Source organism: Pan paniscus, chromosome 15, assembly GCF_029289425.2.
Source record: "Pan paniscus chromosome 15, NHGRI_mPanPan1-v2.0_pri, whole genome shotgun sequence".
NCBI classification, from domain to species: Eukaryota; Metazoa; Chordata; class Mammalia; order Primates; family Hominidae; genus Pan; species Pan paniscus.
This window is the reverse complement of record NC_073264.2, coordinates 93,123,391-93,142,476: the sequence shown is the minus strand read 5'-3', so window position 1 is coordinate 93,142,476 and position 19,086 is coordinate 93,123,391. Positions and strand designations below refer to the sequence as shown.

Here is a 19,086-nt window from a genome sequence, read left to right as displayed (position 1 = left end):
CAAAATATGAGTTAAGAAAAAAGTGTATATCAATTAGGTAAATAATTAAACCTTTTTCAACTGAACTGTATTTTAGAAATTGCAGTTTAAAAAAATTCCTCTAAGTTTAAAGGGAAAAGTAAATGATATAGCAATAAGAATGTTTTGAGTTAATGTGTTTTGTGTCCTTGCCCTTATTTCTTTATGTATGGATGAGTACATAATTCAGAACATAAATTGTTCTTTTTGTCCAGTGTTCTGTTCTTTGCAGATATTCTCTTTTCCCAGAGAAAATCAATCATTATTTGACTTACTTCTCAAATATTCATTGTTTATTTGCTGTGTGCTAAGCACTGCAGTAGAACTAAAGATATAAATAAAGACAGGAGACAAGGGTCCTGCCTTCAGGAGGTTTACAGTCAGGCAGGAAGGGAAGATGACATGCATCAAATACATGAAACATGGTTTAGAAAGGAAAGAGCTATCCTTTGTACTTGGTGTTGGTAGCATGGAAGGGTAGACAAGGTTAGTGAAGGGCTCACTTGAAATTACTTGAATGGTGAATAGGTATAGCTAAGAAGGCAGAGAGTTGGGGAAAAGTGTTCTAGACAGAGGGAGGAATTCCTGTGAAACTGTGTGTCATAATCTGGAAACTGGCTGAAGATACAGTTGACTAGTAATGACCAAGGGTGGTGGGTATGTGTGCACATGCATGTGTTGGAGTGGAGTGCTGAAAAGGTGGAGGTAGAAGTGGGTTGCCGTGTGGAAATAAGAATCTCTTAGTATGGATCACAAACACAAATTGTAAACTGAGGCTATGATGATAATATAAAAGAGCACATGAAACTAGGTAAAGACTGATCATTTGAAGTGTTTCTTATGGAGGCAGCAGATTCTCAGCTCCGCCCAGCTGCTGCCATGCAGGAATGTGGGCCCAGTGTTGCCATGTCTTCAGATCTTTGAAGAGACCCTGGATATCTGCAATTTTTTCATGAAATATCTCATTAAAAAATTAATTTCAACTTGTGGATTCAAGGGTACCTGTACAGGGTTACTTGTATAGGTTTATTACTGCTTGACACTGAGGTTTGGGGTACAAATGATCTCGTCACTCAGGTAGTGAGCATAGTACCCATTAGGTTGTTTTTCAGCCCTTCTCCCCCTCTCCCTTTTCCCCCTCTGGTATCTCCAGTGTCTGCTGTTCCCATCTTTATGTCCGTATGTACCCAATGTGTGGCTCCCGCCTGAAAGTAAGAAAGTGTGTAACACTTTTAAAATTAAATATATATTCTGTCTCACATGCCAGAGGAGTAACAATTAAGTATATAACCACTCATAATATTTACTCTTTTTAAAAAATTAGTTCTGTTTCAATATGGAGAAATTAGTTCAGATTATCTGAATTCATAATAAAGGGTTAAAGGAAGAGAATGGTGAGGAAAAATAAATTTGATTTGGTTATATTAAAAATATTTATATAAAATCAAGTGTACATAGTAACTCTGGTGAATAATCCAAATTTGGTCTACAAATAATCCAGTAGACCTCAACCAATCACAGATTCTGATCTAGTGGAATTCAGATTAATGAAGTTATACTGTATTAATATAATTATTTTCCTGTGAGTTCATTGCTAAGAAGTAGAAGTTTATTTTTATTTTTAAGAGGCAGGATCTTATTTTTTTTTTTTTGTGGAGACGGTTTGTCTATGTTGCTCAGGCTGGTCTTGAACTCCTGGCATCAAATGATCCTTCTGCCTTGGCTTCCCAAAGTGCTAGGATTACAAGAGGCATGAGCAACTGGGCCTGGCCTAGAATTTTAAAAGATACTTTTCACTCAGCAGTGAACAATTATGATTATGGGACAACAAAACATTTACCATATACTCTAGACCTTCAAATTCTGTGTTGGATACAGTTGAAAATAATTGAGTTAAAAGACAAAGCAGGGCTGGGCACGGTGGCCCATGCCTGTAATCCCAGCACTTTGGGAGGCTGAGGCAGATGGATCACTTGAGGTCAGGAGTTGGAGACCAGCTTGGCCAACATGGTGAAAGCCTGTCTCTACTAAAAATACAAAAAAATTGGCCAGGTGTGGTGGCACATGCCTGTGATCCCAGCTACTCAGCAGGCTGAGGTGCAAGAATCGCTTGAACCTGGGAGGCAGAGGTTGCAGTGAGCAGAGGGTGTGCCACTGCACTACAGCCTGGGTGACAGAGCGAGACTCTGTCTAAAAAAACAACAACAAAAAAGACAGAACAGATGCTTATAAAGCTTAACCTCAAATTGCAAATAGTATAATATCTTTTAAAAATATATTATTTGGGCCGGGTGCGGTGGTTCACACTCGTAATCCCAGCACTTTGGGAGGCTGAGGTGGGTGGATCACTTGAGGTCAGGAGTTCAAGACCAGCCTGGCCAACATGGAGAAACCCCGTCTCTACTAAAAATACAAAAATTAGCCAGGCGTGGTGGCAGGCGCTTGTAATCCCAGCTACTCGCGAGACCGAGGCAGGAGAATTGCTTGAACCTGGGAGGTGGAGGTTGCAGTGAGCTGGGGCGCCACTGTACTCCAGTCTGGGTGACAGAGTAAGACTCTGTCTCAAAAAAAAAAAATATATATATATATAATATATATATAATATATATATTATATATATAATATATATATAATATATATAATATATATAATATTATATATATAATATATATAATATATAATATATATAATATATATATAATATATAATATATATAATATATAATATATATAATATATATAATATATATATAATATATATATAATTTGATGTTAAAAGTGATCTTGTATAACTTGAAATTCTGTAATAAAAAAGATCTAATTTCTAGCTTTTGCTTTGATTATATTTAATTAAATGAAGAGGTTAAATTTCCTTATTAGGTTTAATATTGTATCAGATTTAAATTTATTTTTAAGGTATCCAGATGCAGATAAGACACCAGATGCAATTTATTTATTGACATATATATATGTATGTGAAATCATCTTTCTAACATTTTTTTCTTCCTTCTGTTGACTCCTTGGCCTCAAAGATGACAAACATGCAAAATGGAGGGGGGAAAACCTCACAAAATATTAACATTAAACAGAGTAATATATGTGATACTGATTCAGGCTAGATTGAAATATGAACTTTTTAGTTATTTTAAGAAATTGGATGATAAGTACTAATGCTTTATATAGCACTTTACTATTTAGAAAAGTCACATTTGATCATTCAGTTGATTCTATCAAATTCTTTGAGATAAGCATGTTCATTTTACAAAATAGGCAACAAAGTCTGGCCCTGGTGATAGGACCATGATTCATATCCACTTCTGACTCTCAAGTTCTGTGTTCCTTTTTTTTCTCAGTCAGGTGACTGTTCAGTAAATCTGACTTGGATCTTGCCTACAGGAGCTTACTCATGAAATATCCAAATGACTTTGTAAGCAGTATGATTCATTTTAAGATGTTCTCTGAAGGCAGCATTGTAGTGTACTGTCATTAATTACAAATGAAATGTAAAATTATGATGTGCCAATTTGTTGCAATCAATTACATTTTATGTTCAATTTTTATTTTAAACCAAATGTTGAAGACCATGGCACCATGTCTAGGTGTTCCAGAGAAGAGACTCTGATATGGCAAGTTTTACTATGTCACAGATGTAGAGTAACTCTTTCTCCAAACTAGACTAAATCTCAGTTGCTTTATTGCTGAACTTTTAAAGTTCCCCCCTCCACCTTTTTTTTTTTTTAACTTCCAAAAAATTATTTTGGCATGTGAGATTATTTCACAGAAATATTTTATTTGGCTTAAAACTCATTTCTGAATAACCATATTTTCCCTGCCCATATAAATACAGTTCTGATTTCAAATTGTGGTTTGAATTAGGGTTCAGTTTTTGTAGAGAAATATTCAGAATCTCTGATGGGAGGAAAATAAGGGTGCTTGAAGAAAAAGAGGCATCTGTAGGGACCTTTGTAGTAGGTGTTTGACTTTCTTTTCCTTTCCAAACCCCTCATAGTTAATACCATCCTTCTAGCACCGTCCCTTAAATTCTGAGTTTTTCCCCCTAGACTCAAATATCAGAGTACATTCTAACTACTGCTTGAGTTTGCAACAGCCCTTTGCATTCCACATCACATTAGCTCAGGGACAAACTGTATGTTCTGATAGTGAGTTTAGGAAATTTTAACCCTGTCATTTTCGCCTTAAGGATGTTTTGACTCTACCTTTCTGAATACAGAGACTTTAATAAAAACCATACCAATCTTAGTAAGTTTTCATCAAGAAAGTATTTTTGATTTGGACTTCTACGCAGTTTGATTTCTTGATCAGTTTTTCATAGAGCAAAGTTAAAATTTTCTACTTTATTTTACTAAAATTTTTATCAGGCTCAGCTCTGCTTTGTGAATTTTACTCTGAAGATGTCTGTCATTTTACTTTCTCTCTCTCTTTTTTTTTTTTTTTTTTTGGAGACAGGGTCTCACTCTGTTGTCCAGGCCGGAGTGCAGTGGCACAATCTGAGGTCACTGCAATATCTGCCTCCTGGGCTCAGGCGATCCTCCCGCCTCAGCCTCCTAAGTAGCTGGAATTACAGGTTCATGCCACCACACCCGGCTAATTTTTGTATTTCTTGTAGAGACAGGGTTCTGCTATGTTGCCCAGGCTGGTCTCAAACTCCTGAGCTCAAGCAATATGCTTACCTCGGCCTCACAAAGCACTGGGATTACAAGCGTGAGCCACTGCGCCCAGCCTCTCTTTTTAAAATAAGAGATAGTATAGAGTAGTGTTATATCCTGGTTATGTTCTAAAAGCAGTACTGTCCAGTAGGAATATACTGTGAGCCATGTGCAATTTTAAATTTTTTAGTGGCCATGTTAAAACAGTAAAAAGCTATAGGTGAAATTGTTTGATAATATGTTTTATATAGGGACAGGCACAGTGGCTCACACTTGTAATCCCAACATTTTGGAAGGCTATGGCAGGAGAATTACTTGAACGCAGGAGTTTGAGATCAGCCCAGGCAACATCGTGAGACCCCATCTCTACAAAAAATTAGAAATTAGCTGGTTGTGGTGGTGCACACTGGTAATCTCAACTATTTCCTGAGGCTGAGGCAGGAGGATGGCTTGACCCCAGGAGTTTGAGGCTGCAGTGAGCTGTGATCATGCCACAGCCTGGGCAACAGAGCGAGACCCTGTCTCAAATATATATACACACATATATATTTTATATATAACCCAGTATAACCAAATTATTATATAGACATGTAATCAATATACAAATTATTAATTTTAGAGGAAAGTAGGTAGGAGAAGGGAAATCTCAGGGAAAGGGAAGGTGGGGGTTGGAGGTAGGTTAGCTAAGCTTGACCTCTGTTTCTCTGCTATCTTTCTGTAGCCTTGGGGAGGAATGGAGGAGGAAGGAGGAGAAGACCATGCCCATCTTTACTCTGTCTCCTACTTTAGTTTGTGAGTGGGACGGTTAAGTCAAAACAGTGACGAGAGATTAACTTATTTGCTGAGATCTATTTACATTCAGAATATAGTGCTAGAAAAGGCCCAGATAACACCATGTGCTAGTAGTATACATGTGCACATTAGGAATCTAAAGTGTCTTTTACTGACTCAGACTTTAATAATAGTCCTGTCCACCCCCACCTTTTCGCCCTCTCTCTCCCCTTCTCTCTCTCCCTCTCTCGTCCAAGTTTAAATTCCTTACTGGAAAGACAGGAAAGGAAAAGTTTGTAGTAGATTTTCCAAATACAAACCTTGCTTTTATAATATGGTTATGGCAACCATCTCTATTTTGGTAAAATTGGCCTATTATATGAATGACATTTTGCAAGTTAGATTTTTGCAATTTAGGAAAACCACAAGCCATCGTAAACAGTTAAACGAGACATTTTATATACGAATTTAGTACCATAAATCGGAATTTTGGGCATTGTGCAGAAGCATTGTACAGAGCAGAATGAAAACAAAGCAAACAGACCTGGCCTAATCTGTAAGGCTCAAAGGAAAATTCTTTAAGAAAGTGAGTTGGAAACAGAGACATGAAAGGTGAATAGGAGTTAATAGGCAGTCCTGATGGAAAAGAGCTTTCCAGGCAGGAAAAAAAAAAAAAAGAAAAGAATGACAAAACATTTGCAGAATTCTTACAGTGGGAATTTAGAGTCTAGAAATATACCATACATTTATGGTCAATTGATTTCCAACAAGGTTGCCAAAAGAATAGTTTCTTCACCATATAATGCTGGAACAAGTGGATATCCATGTGCAAAAGAATGAAGTTGGACCCCTACCTCACACCATGCACAAAAATTAACTCAAAATGGCTGTTAGACCTAAATTTTAGAATTAAAACTATAAAACGCTTAAAACAGGTGTTGGGTTAGGTATAGTTTCTTAGATATGAAACCAAAAGCACAAGCAACAAAAGAAAAAGTACATTGGACTTCATAAAAATTGAAAACTTTTGTGTTTCAAAAGATATCATCAAGAAAGTGAGATGACAACTCACAGAATGGGGAAAACATGTTTGTAAATCATATCTGATAACGGAACTTGTATCCAGCTACTACTAGGAAAATGCAGCATAATTCAAAGGAAAAGGTTTGTGGCAGAGTCTAGCGTTTGGATGTTAATGTTTCTAGATAGAGCTCTCCTCTTTATTTCTTTCAGAACAAAAACTTGTAATCTAGCTTAAAATTACTGAGCATCTCTTTCAGCTCAAACTATTCGTTTCTGGCATAACAGAACAGGTGTAAACTCTGTTTGACTGAGAGTTCCTTAGTCCAGAAATCCTTGCCCTGTGGCATGGCTGAATTTAGGAACAGGGTATCTCCTGTTGTAATTCTAGACTTTGCCTTTAATACTGCTTAAATTCCAACTATTCCACCAAGATTTTATGGATTTTGCTTCCTTTTTAAATAATAATTTAAAAATAAAATAGTCCAGGCATCCAAGTCAGTCATAAGCTATAGTATCTTGATTTGTATATTAGAGCCGATTACCTGAATTATATTTTGCAATTTCCTTACCCCCATAATAGTTTGTCCTATCCCCTGCATCCTGAGCCATGGTCTTAGTTGTGTTAGATACACTTCTTAGTCAGCTCACCAAAAACAGAGTCTGGCCAGGAAAATAGAAAAAGGAAAATAGTAAAGTCCTTTCTACTTCCTCCTGTTAATAAGAGTGGCTCTGGAAATGTTTCATGCAAGGAGGCAGTGATGAAAATCTCTTCTTTGCTATTAAGTTTTTAAAGAGGATGAAAACGTTTCTTGGTTTTTCAGTATTGTATTACAAAGTTGATTACTTTCTTGGGAGTAAACCATGTGAATTAATGCACTCTGGCTTTTAGAGGATTTCTATATGAGAGCCTAGTTCCCTGGACCAAAGAAGAGATAGAAGTTATTGAATATTCCCAATTAGAATAAGTGTATATATTCAGAGGTTATAATAAAGATCTCATAAATTTCATTATATAGTCATCCAGACTATTTTAATCAGTTAATGGCTATCTTTATTCACATATTTTACAACAGATGAACTCCGACAAGAAATGCTGGATGATGTACAAAAGAAATTGATGAGCTTAGCAAACAGCTCAGAAGGAAAAGTAGACAAGTATGCTTTTTGCTTTTAATGTTTGTATATTTTGTGGAAATCACTTTTATGGTTAAAAAAACTTCTAAATGTAGATGTTTATATGTGATTAAATTTTTCAAAAGCCTTTTTTCCCCTCACTCTTAGTGAGGAAGGATGCAGCTTTAATGCGGAGTTAGCAGAATCACTTACCTTCTTTTATTTTTAATGTAGATTTTTTTCCAGCTCATTCTTTTTCTTAAAACCACATAGAAGAGCTAAAATATCACCTCAGTAAGAAGTACTTAGAAAATAAAAAATTTATTTTTACCATTCTTTTTTGCTTCTTTTACTGTCCTTAAATGAACATAATCTTGCTCAAATGTATTAGATCTGAAACCTCAGTATGTATGCAACAGTAGCTCATTTAATATTTTTAAATGTATATATTATTAGTAAATTTTTAATACATTTGGATGGGGAAATATAAGCATAACATTAAACACAACAGTCATCACCATTTAAGTTTCTGCTTCAGGTGAACATTAGCCCAGTCAGGAGCTTGGAATTACTAAGGAGGCGCCACCTCGGTCAGTAACTGGGTTGAATAAAGTGGGTGGCTAGTAAGTGAGATTTTAAAAGGTATACATTTTGGGATGTTTGAAATATTCTTTTTTATTTTATTTTTTTTGAAATATTAGACTTGTCAAGATTTTTTAAAGACACTTTAAAATATTTTGTTTAGACTTTTTTATAAGTAAATATTTAATTGTTTAATATAATTAAATATTTCTATGCTTAGTGTTTGAGTGTACTTAATGTTGAGTTCACTTGAGCTGTTTCTGCCTTTATTTTCATAGAGTCCTAATGAGAAACCTCTTCATCGGTCATTTCCACACACCGAAAAATCAGCGTCATGAAGTGTTACGGTTAATGGGGAGCATCCTGGGCGTCAGAAGGGAGGAGATGGAGCAGGTGACTGGACGATGAAAGCCATCTGAACACATTCATAATCCAGATAGTGGCTTTGTAGACAATTACTTCCTTTTACTGTATGTAACTTTTACTGAGTGTAATTTTCTCAGTGTGGAAATGGAATTACTTCATACAACATTGAAGAGGCAGATTTGTTCAATATGTATGATATTAGTTTAAATGTTTTGTAACTTACAAACTACTCATATCAGGATGCTGAAATGTTGAAATATCCCCAAACTTTCATTTGAGATGGTGCTTGGGATGGCATTTTATTGTATTTGTAGACTCTATCAGTAGGAAACATTTACTAGGACTTGAACTTGAAAAGCATGCTTTACAACTATCAGAAATTATATAAAAGTGGTCCTTGTTTTTTTTTTTTTTTCTTGTACTGATAATATTTGTCTGTTTTAAAATAATCTTTCAGTTGTTTCATGACGATCAGGGCGGTGTTACCAGGTGGATGACTGGGTGGCTTGGAGGAGGATCAAAAAGTGTTCCCAACACACCTTTGAGACCAAATCAGCAATCTGTGGTTAATAGTGTAAGAAACAATTTTATTCTTGCTTAAGGTGAATAGTAAAATGACTGTATATTACATTCATTTGCAAAGAATCAGATTTTTTTTTAAATTATTTTATACAACCCTTTTATTTTGAAGTTGCAGAAACTGAGTTCCAGAGAGGTGATTAAGCTTAAGGATCACAGGCCAGTTTTCATAACTTTATTGCATATAGGTTTTATTTTAACTCTATATGGTGCTTTTATTTTTCAAAATATTAACTTTTCCTTTGTACTTGATCATGCTGCCATAGGCAGTCTTGCTACTAAATTATAGTAGCAAGATAGAGGATTTATTTTATTCGTCTATGTATGTTCCAAATCGTTGAGCCAGTGAATACTTACTGAGTACCTGCTGTGAACTAGACTGTTCTAAGCATTGAGGATGCAGCTGCAAACTGGATAGAAACGGCGCCTGCCCTCATAAAACTTAGATTCTCGAAGGAGGAAGCAGTTAATAAACATGAAAACACAGTGCCTGGTATGTTGTAGGCTCTAGATGAATATTAATTGAATTGAGTAGTATTATCAGTTAGAATGTGGAGTTTCTTTCTCTTAGCTTTTGTTTTGTTTTGTTTTTTGAGACAGAGTCTCGCTCTGTCGCCCAGGCTGGAGCGCAGTGGTGCGATCTTGGCTCACTGCAGCCTCAGCCTCCTGGGTTCAGGCAGTTCTCCTGCCTCAGTCTCCCGAGTAGCTGGGATAACAGGCGCCCACCACCACCACGCCCAGCTAGTTTTTGTATTTTTAGTGGAGACTGGGTTTCACCATGTTGGCCAGGCTGGTCTTGAACTCCTGACCTCGTGATCCGCCCGCCTCAGCCTCCCAAAGCACTGGGGTTACAGGCGTGAGCCACTGTGCCCGGCCTCTCTTAGTTTTTTAATAAAGAGGACACGAAGGATAGGTGATTTACCCAGAGCTGGTTAAAGATAAAACCCTATTTTACTTGGCTGACATAAAATTTAATTTAAAGGAAAGGTCTACACTACATTATTTTAATCTGACAATGTTATTGGTGATCTTTTGTTATTATATTCATTGGTTAGACCTGACTAGAAAATTATGTCTAATGTGTGTTTTCCTTTCATATAATTTTTTATGTTTGTGTTAATAGTTATTAAAATGATCAGATTCATTAAGTGCTATTCATTGATGGCAAGAAAAATAAGTATTATCAGTTGGCTAATTCTGACCATGAGGTGTTAGAAGTGAATGTTACCATCAGACTATTGATTAAATTGTTAAATTTTTGTAATGATGATCATCTATCTAAAGTGCTAGTATTTTAGGCCAGGTGTGGTGGCTCACGCCTGTAATCCCCACACTTTGGGAGGCCGAGGTGGGCGGATCACAGGGTCAGGAGTTTGAGACCAGCCTAACCAACATGGTGAAACCCCGTCTCTGCTAAAAATGCAAAAATTAGCCGGGCGTGGTGGCGTGCACCTGTAATCCTAGCTACTTAGGTGGCTGAGGCAGGAGAATCACTTGAACCTGGGAGGCGGAGATTGCAGTGAGCCGAGATAGTGCCATTGCACTCCAGCCTGGGCGACAGAGCAAGACACCGTCTCAAAAAAAAAAAAAAAAAGTGCCAGTATTTTCAATTGTTCATAAAGCTGATTTGTAAAAAAAAATTATTCAAGTGGCATGATTAATTTTTAATATTTAATTAGAAAAGCTGGTACATTTCCTTAGTTGTAGTGAATATAACTTAATTATCTAGCCTAATATAACCAAAATATTTTTTCTTAGTCTTTTTCAGAACTTTTTGTTAAATTTCTAGAAACAGAATCTCATCCATCCATTCCACCACCAAAGCTTTCTGTTCATGATATGAAACCTCTGGATTCACCAGGAAGAAGAAAAAGAGATACAAATGCACCAGAAAGTTTTAAAGGTAAAACTAGAGATTTAATTTTTCTATAATTTAAAAATTGAATGTTTAATGTATGATTATGTTTCACAGTGATATTAACTAAATTTTTAGTATTTTTGGAAATGTGTAATCAGGACTTCCAGAATTCCAATAAGGCATCAGGCTTTTGCTTCATATATTCTTGTAGCAATCTGATATTTAATTGACTTAGATTAATTTAAATGGTAAGAAATATCTTCCCTTTGTATATCAGAATAATTCTTCTCTGTCTGCCTAACCAGCTATGAATTATTCCTCTGGAAGTGATGGGGAACTGGTTACACCTTTCTTGGCCACCTGCTTTGCTTTCTCACTAATGGTGGTTCTTGCTAATCCGAGTTAGATGTGTAGTTTATAGTTTGAGAAGGGTTTTTCTCCTTTGAAAATTTAAGTGCTACACTCAGTAACCAAACATTGGCATGTTAATATATATAAGCGCAGTTTAACAAACTGACTTGAGACTCCAAGAATGTAGAAAGCACTCTTTTATGTTGAAAGATCTGCCTAGAGCGGACGGTTGGTGGTGGTTAACGTGTACATATTTTTCTGTCTCACTAAATTGTAAGGGTTTTATTTATGTTCATATCATATATACTGGCACGCAAGAAAATTTATCAATTGAAATTGAATTATAATCTGTTGGACTATAAACAAATTCTTTATTGGAAGAGCTCTTTTCTGAAATCTTCATATTTTAATAGACTAATATGTTTACTAATTGGACTGTAACGGTATATGTTATATACTCATATCACACATCAGATGCTTAAATTTGGATAAAATAATAAAGAATTTATATTCTGAAATTTTTAAAACTTCTGTTGTTTAGACAAATATTTCTATTTTTCTGAACTTGTATAGAAAGGGAAAGTAGTAAAATTTATCGGTCCTTTAGGTAGTAAGTAGTTTTGCCTGCTAAATTTAGTGAAAAGTCATAACTTTATCTAAGAGGTGTAGGCTATACTGAAAACAGTTTTTCTTTTACACTAGGTTGTAGCATCTTGAAACAGATTCCCAAATTCATTATGGCAGGCTCTTTCCCTTCCTCTCTTCCCTTCCCCTTCTTTTCCCACCCTTCCTTTCCCTTTTCTTCCCTTCTCCTTCTTTATTCTCCCCCCCTCCCTCCTTTCCCCTTCTTTTCTCTCACTTTTCTTCCTCTTTCTTACCTTTCCCCTTTCTTGTATCAAGTCCAGTGCCCAGCCTGATTTGTATTGATAGGATACAAAAGCTGGTGATGGCTTGGGTTGATATAGGCTTTGCATGAACAAAGCAAGCTTAATCTTTAATCTTGAATTTGGAAGTGTGTCAGAGCTCACTAGGTAACACCAGAAGCTTGCCCAGAGTTCGGAAAGTTGTCATTCATAGGAAAGTACGGCTTGGGAACCCTAAGAGTGCTCAATGATAAGCAGATTTGACAAATTTGTCTTCGTGCTTTCTTTGCTTTAGGAGGTCTTTTTTATTTGAGTTTCCCATTGCTGAAGTAGGCACCTTCAAAGGATTGCTTGTCTCTTACCATTGAAGTTGTCAGAGGTCTTGGGCATTAAAGCAGAATCTGTCCACTAAGACATTAGGAATTTACCTATTCCAATAAAAAGGAATTGTATTAGCCCAACTTCATAGAAAAATAATCTAATCAAGATTGTTTTCAAACCTTTGACTGCCTAAAAGATGATCAGGTAAGGTATGTATATATTGTTTTTTCTTCTGGCAAATATTAATTCAACTGTTACCATTGTAATATGGGTTTGTTTTTCTTTATTGTAATTATTTGGGGAGAACGTAACTCCTTAAGCCTTTCATTATTCAGATGGGTAAGTAAAGAGTTTGCCTTGCAACGTAGATGACACCATTTAAAAAGCTGTTGTTATGGTAAATGAAGTTCATCAGTTACATAACTGGTATTTAAGTATAAAACAAGAGTTTTAATGTGTTTAATAAGGTATTAGATAAGCATACAAATATTCTTCTCTTGCCTTTTCTTTCCCTATTCGTTCCTCTTATTCCTTATCCTCTTTCATCCTCCTGTATTTCATAGCCCTTGCTTGTGGGATCCAGAACCCAGCAGCATATGAATTAAATTTACTTGGGGGCCAAATCTGGGAACTTAAAACACATGTATAGCATTGTTTTTTTATCAGAAAATGTTTTGAATTACCAAGAGTGAACATTAGTCAGATTTTAGCCATACAAATTAGTATTTGTGTTTAGGAATTGAGGCCTGTTTGTGCTTTCATTTTTTTTTTTAATTTTAATTTTTTGTTTTTGAGATGGAGCTTTGCTCTTGCCACCCAGGCTGGAGTGCAGTGGTGCGATCTCCAGTCACTGCAACCTCCACCTCCTAGGTTCAAGTGATTCTCCAGCCTCAGCCTCCCAAGTAGCTGGGATTACAGGCGCCTGCCACCATGCCCAGCTAATTTTTTATTTTGTGTTTTTAGTAGAGACGGCGTTTCACCATGTTGGCCAGGCTGGTCTCAAACTCCTGACCTCAGGTGATCCGCCCACCTCGGCCTCCCAAAGTGCTGGGGTTACAGGCATGAGCCACCGCGCCTGGCTGTGTTTTCATTTTGAATAAAGAACAGTCCAAAAAGATGTGCTGGATGCCAGTGTTATTACCGTCAAGGGAGAATTTTTAAGTTGATAAGTGATACATTGATTATTTTTATTTATCTATGCTAATAAATTTAACAATATTACACAGATAACTTTATGCTATTACTTACATTCAGAGTTATTTCATTTTGACTTCTTTGTGAAAGATAGGAGACTAAATCCATATTTTATTCTTTAGATACAGCAGAATCCAGGTCTGGTAGAAGAACAGATGTAAATCCGTTTTTGGCTCCTCGCTCGGCAGCTGTACCTCTTATTAACCCAGCTGGACTTGGACCTGGTGGGCCCGGGCATCTTCTTCTGAAACCCATCTCAGATGTTTTGCCCACATTTACACCTTTGCCAGCGTTACCTGACAACAGTGCTGGGGTTGTGCTGAAAGACCTTTTAAAGCAATAGATGATTCTCAAGCCAGAGACAATCTAGCACTTTAAAGAAACCATGAACACTATATGTATGTACTTTATCACAAAGTGGCCTTTGGGGAGAAAGTCATGTATTTGTTCGCAATTATGCTTTCTCTGAATTTAATAAAAATATTCCTAATGCTTTTAGAAACTGCAGGTATCAGGAGCAAGTGTTTGCTATCTAATCTGCTTTATTCCTTCTGATTTGACCTAATTTAAGCTAGGAACATTTAATTTATCTTTTACCTTAATTTACAAAAATACAGACAGACAAAAATACTAGTAGCTATATGGCAGCTTTTTATTTCCTTTTGTGATTTCCAAGCTCATTTAAGCTAGAGATTGTGGTTTATCAAGAGAGTTTTTTTTTTTTAAATGAAGAATAAAAAAATACTAGTAGTGGCTTCTCTGCATAGTGCGGAAAGTTGATTTGAAGCATATATTGATCATCTTTAGAGGACTTTGTGGAGACAGGCCAACAAGATTGTCGCTGGAAGGTCATAGGTTCCCTGAGGTGAAGCATGTATTTGGTCCTGTGCAATATTATCATGTGTGTAGATTCTTTTTTTGTTTGTTTTAAATAGAGATGGGGTCTCACTATGTTGCCAGGCTGGCCTCAAACTCCTGGGCTCAAGTGCTCCTCCCACTTCAGCCTCCCAAAGTGCTGGGATTAAGGCATGAGCCACTGCGCCTGGCCCTGTGTGTAGATTCATGTGACTACCACCACAGGCAAGACACGGAAGACTTCCATTACAAGCATCCCCCTGTGTTGCCCTCTCATAATCATTGCCACCTCTCTCCCTGGCCCTCTCCTTAATCCCTGACAACCACTTACTGTTCTCCATCTCAGTCATTTTGTTATTTTGAGAATGTTATATAAATGGAATCAATATATACCCTCTTGAGACTGGCTTTTTTTCACTCAGCATAATTCCCTTGAGATCCATCCAAGGCTTTGGATGTATCACTAGTTTGTTCCTTTTTATTGTTGAGCATATAGTGCAGATATATCACTTAGTTTTAACAGCTAAGGTATCTATTTAAAGATATCATCTTAAAACTAAATGTTACACAAATTCATGCAACTTTCATATAAGCATTAAACCATACAGCTGCATCTACGTAAGTATAATTAGCAAAATCACTGAACATGCCACTTCCTGCCTCCGTCTGCGGTGTTGACATATGAGGTACAGCAATCCGAGAGTCAACTGTTTTCATCACGGTGGCCACTGAGGGCAGTGAAATCACTTTGATAGCACCAGTACCCAGATGTTTGAAACTTAAGAAAGTATTTCTTTAATTTTTCATAAACCCATCATAAAAAAAATCCCGACTTGAAACTTAACTGTATCTGGATGTTCATATTTTTATTAGTTGTTGAAGTTGTACATTTAAAAAGATATTTCTTGCAAATTTTGTAAATTTCTATATGCTTTTAAAATAGAAACATTTGTATAACAAGGAAGGATGAAAATAAAACAAATTCAAATATGTGAATAGTCCTGGCTGAGGCCAGAACTAAATTTGGTTATTTGCAAGTTTTACTGTGATTAACTGTACTTTCTAATGTATTTGGAAGACTGGAAGTCTTAATTCCATGTTGATGGGTGAAACTTGTTTTTCTGAAAAATGAAGTAACTGAAAATGCTGCTTCAGAATGTCTTGTATCTCCTTAGATAACTAATTTATATTGCCATTCTTTATTTACTATACTTTAAAGGAAGTTGTCATACAAGTTCTATATTAGAACTGTCAAACTGCCTCTTGGTTTTTGCCTATTATTATTTCTCTGTGAGTTGTTACTCCTTGGTTTTTATATGCTCCTAACAAAGATACTTTCACTGACTATCCTACATTATTTGCTGCTTGCCATTGAAATTTCATTTCAGTGTGGAGAAATGAAATACTAGTTTCTAAGTTAAAAAAAAAAGACACATGGTCCTTTATTTTTAAGAAATAGAATATGTAAAAAGTTTTCTCTTTTAATTTGAAAAAGAGATGGATGGTTGGTATTTAAGTAGTATGTCATCATATTTGAAATGCCTTTTGTGACATTTTTGAGTATTTCCTTCTCTGACCAAAACAACTTGTCCGCCTCTCATCCCATGGTTTAACGTAAGTTTAAAAGCTGTCGTGGGTGGATTGCATAGCTAAACATCACAGAGCATGATATTAAATGGCTGCTATTTAAATAAATATGTGACCTTGTCCTAAAGCTATAATACTGGCCGGGCACAGTGGCTCACGCCTGTAATCCCAGAACTTTGGGAGGGTGAGGTGGGTGGATCACCTGAGGTCAGGAGTTCAAGACCAGCCTGGCCAACATGGTGAAACCCCATCTCTACTAAAAATACAAAAATTAGCTGGGCATGGTGGCAGGCGCCTATAATCCCAGCTACTCAGGAGGCTGAGGCAGGAGAATTGCTTGACCCCGGGAAGTGGAGGTTGCAGTTAGCAACCACTCCACTGCACTCCAGCCTGAGCGACAGAGCGAGACTCTGTCTCAAAAAAAAAAAAAAAAAAGCTATAGTACCTAATGTTTTCATTGTGTCATTGAAACTATAGCTGACTGGTATGTATACTAAGTGTTCGTTGATCTAAACCAGATATAAGTCATTGACTTTTCTGAAACTTAGTTGTGTCAGAGATGAACCACCTGCTCACTGAACCGTCTTAGTAACCAGTGATGAAGCATATAATTCTACTGTTGGCAATAGGACATTGCTAACAGTGCGTTTAACTGCAATATTTTAACTACAGTAATTTTTCTGTTTATTTCTCTATCCACTCAGTAGAATTTGTGGTTGAATTCCACCTTCGCTGCCATAGTTTTTTTACCACATTCCTAATGGTTTTCAACCTCTATACTGTAGTAGAAAATTCATCTAACTACTGAATTTAATTTTAGCATAATACTGGATCAAATTGTTTGAATTTTCATTCCTGTCATTTTTGATTTTTAAAAAATGAAACAAAACTAAACAACAAAACCCTAGGAAAAAAAGGAATGGCTTCTTTCCAACTAGTCAATTAAAACGTCCAGTATCTCCCCAAATAAAGCCTTAGGTTTCTTTTAACCTCTTAATGGTTAATTGAAAAGAGTACAGAAACTATCAAAATACTTATCCAATCAATGGGGGGAAAAAGCTATGTCTTCAGGGACAGTAGAGTGATGAGAATTTTTTAGAAAACACTATTATCCATCAAACTTAAAAGCATTTGGACCTGATATTTAAAGATAATGAAGTTTTCCACATATCGAAGTATTCAAGACATTTTCCATCCACAAAAATTTATCTTTTAAGTTTTGTAAATATCAAGTAAGTATAGATGATATTTATTTTATATATTCCTATGGAAAAAATGCTACTTTAATGTTCTGACATTTGTGATTATTTGCCAGTCTTTACTTTTTAACTTATTAAAAAGTTAAATACTTATTAAGGTTTCTCTATGTAAAACAATTTAAATTGTCTTTTGATTTTTAGGGAAATATCTAAACGTGGGAAATTTCCAACGCAACCTTAATATTAGGTTGTGTTATTTATAGAGCTAAAGTTAATGCATTTTTGAATTTCTCAGGAGCACTGCAAGGCAAAAAAATACTCCAAATAAAAATGATATATGTAAGTTGGCAATGTCTTCAGTCACAATAAAAAAAATTTTTAGCAAACAGCTGCTGACTTTTTCTTTAGAAATGACTTACACATGTTGTTTGTAGCAGTAGTTGATTAACTACTGAAGCTACTGTCTTTATTCACCGGATGTCTGCTATTAGGATACTATTTGAGCCTTGGAAATTTTAAGCATGAACAATTTAAAAGATGCTTGAGATTATGTATGAATATGAAAAGAAGATTTTCATACATAATCTCAAGCATAACCTCGTCTCTACAAAAATACAAAAATTAGCCAGGCGTGGTGGCACATGCCTGTAATCCCAGCTACTCGGGAGGCTGAGGTAGAAGAATTGCTTGAACCTGGGAGGTGGGGGTTGCATTAAGCCGAGATCGCGCCATTGCACTCCAGCCTGGGTGATAGAGGGAGACTCTTTATCCCAAAAAAAAGATGAAAAAAAAGAGGATCTGAGCGGTTTTAACCAGCCTTTTTTTTTTTTTTTTTTTTTTTTTCCTTCAGAGGGTATTGTACATCATTGGCCTCTGGTCCTTTTGCAAGATAATCAGTATGTCTTCATTTTTTCTTAGATGCGGATCTTGAGTGCTTCTAGTGGCTCATATGATGGCAATACTGGAGGGATCATGGCTTTTAAAGTTGACAGCATGATTCGAGTACTGATTTTGACCCTTTCTGTGTGACCTGTCACAGAATTACCTTGACTATGGGTCTTATTTTTCTCGTCTCTGCAATGAGCTGACACCTACCTAGTAAATCCCATGGGGTTGTTAGGATCAAATGACACATTCATTTGCAATGTTTATTAACGAATAAATGTGCCACTTACAGAAATGCCTTCTAAAGTCCAAAATTCTATGCAGATGTTAAAAGTTTATCACTGTCGAAGGGTAGATAAGAATGTCAGGGAGTTACTGAAGCCAAGAGTTCTTTCCAAAAGGTAAGGAGAGGTCAATGCATGAAGTGCCTGCTGCTGCGAGGGCTGGAGAGGTAAGTTTTAAGAAGACTGTACGGACTCGAGGACCAGAAGATGGTTGTTGCCTTTGACTAGATCCGTGTAGATGCAGTGGTAGGAACAAAGCCTCATTGTTGAGTGGGCAGGGAGCAAGTGGAGATAGTGTTTGTAGGCAACTCTGCTGAGAAACCAGATTGCAGAGGGGGAAGAGGGCATGAGTAGGAGAGGCAAGTGGGGGTGGAAGGAGAGTTGTTTGAAGCTGAGAGACTTGAGCTTATGGTAAATTCTTATGGTGAGGACATGATTAGATGGAGAGGCTGAAGAGAGTATACAGAGAAGAGTTCCTGAGAAAGGGAAACAGGATCGGAGCACAGTTTTGAAGGGATTGGCCTTAGATGGGAAGGACCCCTTTATTGGGGCTGGCACTATGGAAGAGAGG

The 19,086-nt window shown here is 36.4% G+C and overlaps 1 protein-coding gene across 4 annotated transcripts in view; it reads left to right on the top strand.

The window, feature by feature from the left end:
• The window catches only part of TRIP11 (thyroid hormone receptor interactor 11), an 84,741-nt gene extending 67,007 nt beyond the window's left edge, over window positions 1-17,734 (top strand). For all 4 annotated transcript variants that reach the window (XM_063596382.1, XM_063596381.1, XM_008958208.5 and 1 more), the window contains 5 exons: window positions 7,552-7,633; window positions 8,452-8,566; window positions 8,997-9,113; window positions 10,877-11,021; window positions 13,828-17,734. In XM_063596382.1, the coding sequence (XP_063452452.1) occupies window positions 7,552-7,633; window positions 8,452-8,566; window positions 8,997-9,113; window positions 10,877-11,021; window positions 13,828-14,048 (680 nt within the window). In that variant the 3' untranslated portion in view covers window positions 14,049-17,734. The remainder of the gene's footprint in view (window positions 1-7,551; window positions 7,634-8,451; window positions 8,567-8,996; window positions 9,114-10,876; window positions 11,022-13,827) is intronic.
• The last annotated feature ends 1,352 nt before the right edge of the window (window positions 17,735-19,086 follow it).